Source organism: Genypterus blacodes, unplaced genomic scaffold (assembly GCF_046128005.1).
Source record: "Genypterus blacodes isolate CSIRO-AG114 ecotype Tasmania unplaced genomic scaffold, CSIRO-AGI_Gbla_v1 ptg000076l_1, whole genome shotgun sequence".
NCBI classification, from domain to species: Eukaryota; Metazoa; Chordata; class Actinopteri; order Ophidiiformes; family Ophidiidae; genus Genypterus; species Genypterus blacodes.
In genome coordinates this window covers 7,310,459-7,314,555 of record NW_027466885.1, presented here as the reverse complement: position 1 = coordinate 7,314,555, position 4,097 = coordinate 7,310,459, and the positions used below count along the sequence as shown (strand labels likewise).

Here is a 4,097-nt window from a genome sequence, read left to right as displayed (position 1 = left end):
AACGCCTGTTCAGCACCACGGACAGCTCTACGCCCCACAGCACACTGCTGAATGTCGCACAGGACAGCATATTCCTCCAACACTGCATGATGATGAAGTGTACCATAAAGACAAATTCAACTTTTATATCTGCACCATGGCATCAAAAGGACAAAAATGTTCTATGCATAACTTTTTACATCTTTCCATAGCACAATTGGAAACCTTTTGACTGTAGAGTGTAATAGAAATCTGGTGGGTGTGATCAATGTGACTGACCCAGAAAGCTTTGTAGAGTTGTGTTGGCTTGCTTACACGTTTTGGCTCTATTCTGTTGACCTCTGTGTGCCGTATTGTAGGTGTACTACTCTCCAAAATCCAGTAGATGGCGGTGTGGGCACGAGTAACCTCTGCTGTAAACGCCTGGGACCTGTCTTTGGAAAACTGTGACTGGAACGCGACAATAATCGAGTGGGAGTTTGGGGGAAAACGTTGCTCAGTTGAAGAGGACATGGGTGATATTAACAGAAGAAGAGAAGATGAAAAGGAAAACGGCAAACAAGTAACAGTAGACAATAAAAGGACTTCAATGGTTTCAAAAACCAAGAGGATAAGGTCATCAAATCAGGTTTAGTCTACAGCAAAGCCCCTCGTCAGGCTGTGACAAAGCAAAAACGGGACGCTGCCGAGAAACAATAGTGACTTCAAACACTAATGAAGCTGGTTCTTAACTAGCGCCCAAATTGACTTGCATAAACTTTTTTATCCTGCACACAAATTCATGAAAACATGGAATTCAACGGCAAATTGTTGCCGCCTCCGTGTTATAGTATTACAATTCAATAGTGTGCGTGTGAGAATTCATCTGGGGTGCGCCTGAACCGTTAACCAAGAGGGGGAAATGCTATAAAGAGCCTCAAACACACACTCTTACATGCAGAGGGAGAAGGGGGTGCACGAGGTATTGTTTGTCATCGTTTAAATCCCATTAATTAAAACGTTAACCTGATTGGGTAGAGAGAGGGGGAGGGGGGTGGAGGGTGTCTCTGTCCCAATAGGCGCATCCTTTTAATAATCCGCCTCGAGATAATGATGTAAAAAGACCCAGGCGTCCTGTGCGTAACGAGGAGCGTGGTGGGAATCCAGCGAAGGTGAATCAAAGAGAGAGAGAGAGAGAGGGAGGAAGAGAGGGAGGGAGGGAGGGAGAGAGAGAGAGAGAGAGACAGCAGAGCGACAGTTATTAGTTGAGTCTCCTCCTCGTCTTCCGCACATAAGCTGACAAGTCAAGCAAGCCTCCAAGACCAACTTGACCGCTGACACAGAACTATATCTGTCGAGGGAAGAAACTCGCACACAAGCGCGAAGAAGCGTCTCCACAAGCGGCCATAGCCCTGCACCAACGCGGAGCCCACACGGCTATGGACAGGAGGATGAACTTGAGCGGCGGCGCGGGGGACATTTTTCACAAAACTCTCAGCGCCGTGTCCAATAAAAAGATGGACCCTTTCCGATCGTCAGCCGTCATTGAACTACCAGCCAGAGACCGCCAGTCACCCATCAGCTGCTTTGACCAGACCGACTCGGACCCGATTCAGCCGGGAGGGCTGGCGGGGGTTCGAGGGGGTCCGCTTGGTCTGCCGACTGGATCTTTGTGCGTCAACTACGGCGAGAGCGGCAACAGGACCTCCGCGGCGGAGAGCAGTGGCGGGGAGCAGAGTCCCGACGACGACAGCGACGAAAGGTGCGACATGGTGCTTTTGACCGACGGCAGGACGGTGAGCACGGGTAAAGGCGAAGGAGGTAAGAAAACCAAAGAGCAGAAAACACTGAGGCTTAACATCAATGCGAGGGAGAGACGACGGATGCACGACCTGAACGACGCGCTAGACGAGCTCCGCGGGGTCATCCCCTACGCGCACAGCCCGTCGGTGCGGAAACTCTCCAAAATCGCCACTTTGCTCCTCGCCAAAAACTACATCCTCATGCAGGCGCAGGCGCTGGAGGAGATGCGGAGGCTGGTGGCGTATCTCAACCAGGGCCAGGCCATCGCCGCCGCCTCCATACCGGCCAACACCGCGCTCGCAGCCCCGGGCCTGGGCGCGTACGAGCAGCCGCCGCCCCCCGGATACCCCTTCCCCGCCGGCGTGGCCGCGTCCTCCTGTCCCGACAAATGTGCCCTTTTCAACAACGCCGCCTCCAGCCTGTGTAAACAATGTACAGACAAGCCTTAAACCGCGCGCACACACTCGGGAGACGCACAGGGAGGGACAGACGCCACTTTGGAGGACACTTTTGGAAGACAGGAAGACGCCGTTGTTGAAGTCATATAGAATAGAGACAAAGAAGTAACGCCGATAAATACTTTTATAATATTTACAAAATGCATTCAATACGCCGCTTTTTTTTGTTGAAACAATACTTGATTGTGTACATAAATCATCCTTTAAGTGCTGGTAAGAATGACTCGTGGAGACCAAACAGCAGTCCTGCAGGCATTTGTAAGTGGCTCAAAGTGTGTGTGTGTGTGTGAATTTGTGTGTGTGTGAGTGTGTGTGAGTGAGTGGTTGATCACTTTCTCACTTCTATGGACCCGTTTGGAGATTTGGAGACCTGACAACTTCCAACGTTTCACTTGAATAGATTGGACACATTGGAGCATTAACACGTCTCCACCTCACTATCTGCTGCTTCCTCTCATTTTTGTTGTCGTTGTTGTTGCTGATGTTGTTGTTGCTTTGCTTTGATTCACCTCAGAGACATTTGTTGTCTGTTCACGGATTCAGGCCTTTTCCTGAACTTCTCCATCCAACACGTGGAATGTCACGAACACTGACTGAGTGAAATGATCCATATAAGTCCAGTGGGTTTAATCAGATATTTATGTGTGAATCCACGTGTTAATAGTTTCAATTCTTTTTGGGCACTGTGATATAATACAATTTCAGATTTTTAAAAAAACGACAAACCCGTTATAAGAAGTGTTTCAATGTATCTTTTTGTCATTTATTAATTTCACTATTTATACTGGATATTTTGTTTGTATTGCGCAGTTGTTGTACAATTTGCGTTGCTCTTCTCATGACTGGGATCTTGAGATAAATCTTGTTGTCAGGTCAAGCTGTGGATTATTGTAGATACTTCCGTTGTTATATGAGCAAAGAGGGCCATTTGTATGTATTTCAGTGTTGAAAAGCTTTATTAAAATATTTTGAACAACTAAATATTTCTGACTTTTCATCTAATGTGAAGTGTAGTTACAGGAACTTTACTTTGTCTTTGGTTGAGGTTAGTCATTTTTGCTGGTTGATGATGGCTTCACTTTCATTAATAATGATCAAGAAGCGACAGTTGCGACACATTTCTGCTCCATCTGCACCGTGACTTCGCTTCCCTGCGAGCCTCAGAGTGACGCTGAGGCTCGGGCGCGAAGGCCAGACGTGCTGGGAGAATGTTCGCCCCGGGGGCAGCAAGAGGGACGTTCAGGGTGTCGCGAAAAAAAGAGGAAAAAAATACGTTCAAAAGAGTAAAAAGAAACTCTATAGAATGGAGACCTTCATTGTGATTATCATAACAATATTCTGACGGTGTGCAATCATATGTAAATTTGAAAAACAAGTGTTTATGTGTGTGAAACTGTTGAGTGTAATACCTGAGTTCACGTAATGAAACACGTCGTTAAGGCAATTAGAGCTCCACAATGTGATTAAGGGACGTAATTACGACACTGTTCATTGCCGTAATTTGGTGTCTTTAATCACAATGTAGCCATCAGCTGCACTCCTATCGATCCGCCCTTTGTCCTCAGACTGCTGGGCCACATTAAGAACATTTTGAGGGCCAAAATGAAAAAGAAAACGGTGGATAATGTTTATTGTTTATTGCTAACACGAGTTACTCCACAAACAGCTCGTAATATAAATGAAATTCCATTTTACATCACAAATAAGCAGGTATATACTTGGAAGACTGGATTTACAATTCGGCACAATTCAGGCCTCATTTTTATGTTAAAAAATATCAGGGCAAAATCTTAATTGAAGTGTCTGATATAATTTGTGTGTGCGTTTTCTGGGGAGTTCAGCACCTTGGACAGAGATCACAGTTTTTAAGGTCAATGT

At 46.4% G+C, this 4,097-nt stretch overlaps 1 protein-coding gene across 1 annotated transcript; it reads left to right on the top strand.

Annotated features, from left to right (window-relative positions):
• The first annotated feature begins 1,397 nt into the window (after positions 1 to 1,397).
• On the top strand, positions 1,398 to 2,210 carry bhlhe22 (basic helix-loop-helix family, member e22). Its single transcript, XM_076158342.1, has one exon. It carries the CDS (start codon positions 1,398 to 1,400, stop codon positions 2,208 to 2,210), a length of 813 nt encoding a protein of 270 aa, XP_076014457.1.
• Positions 2,211 to 4,097: the final 1,887 nt, after the last annotated feature.

What these genes read in the sequence shown, in the direction of transcription:
- bhlhe22 (XM_076158342.1), top strand. Translation starts at nt 1,398, where the DNA reads ATGGACAGGAGGATGAACTTGAGCGGCGGCGCGGGGGACATTTTTCAC.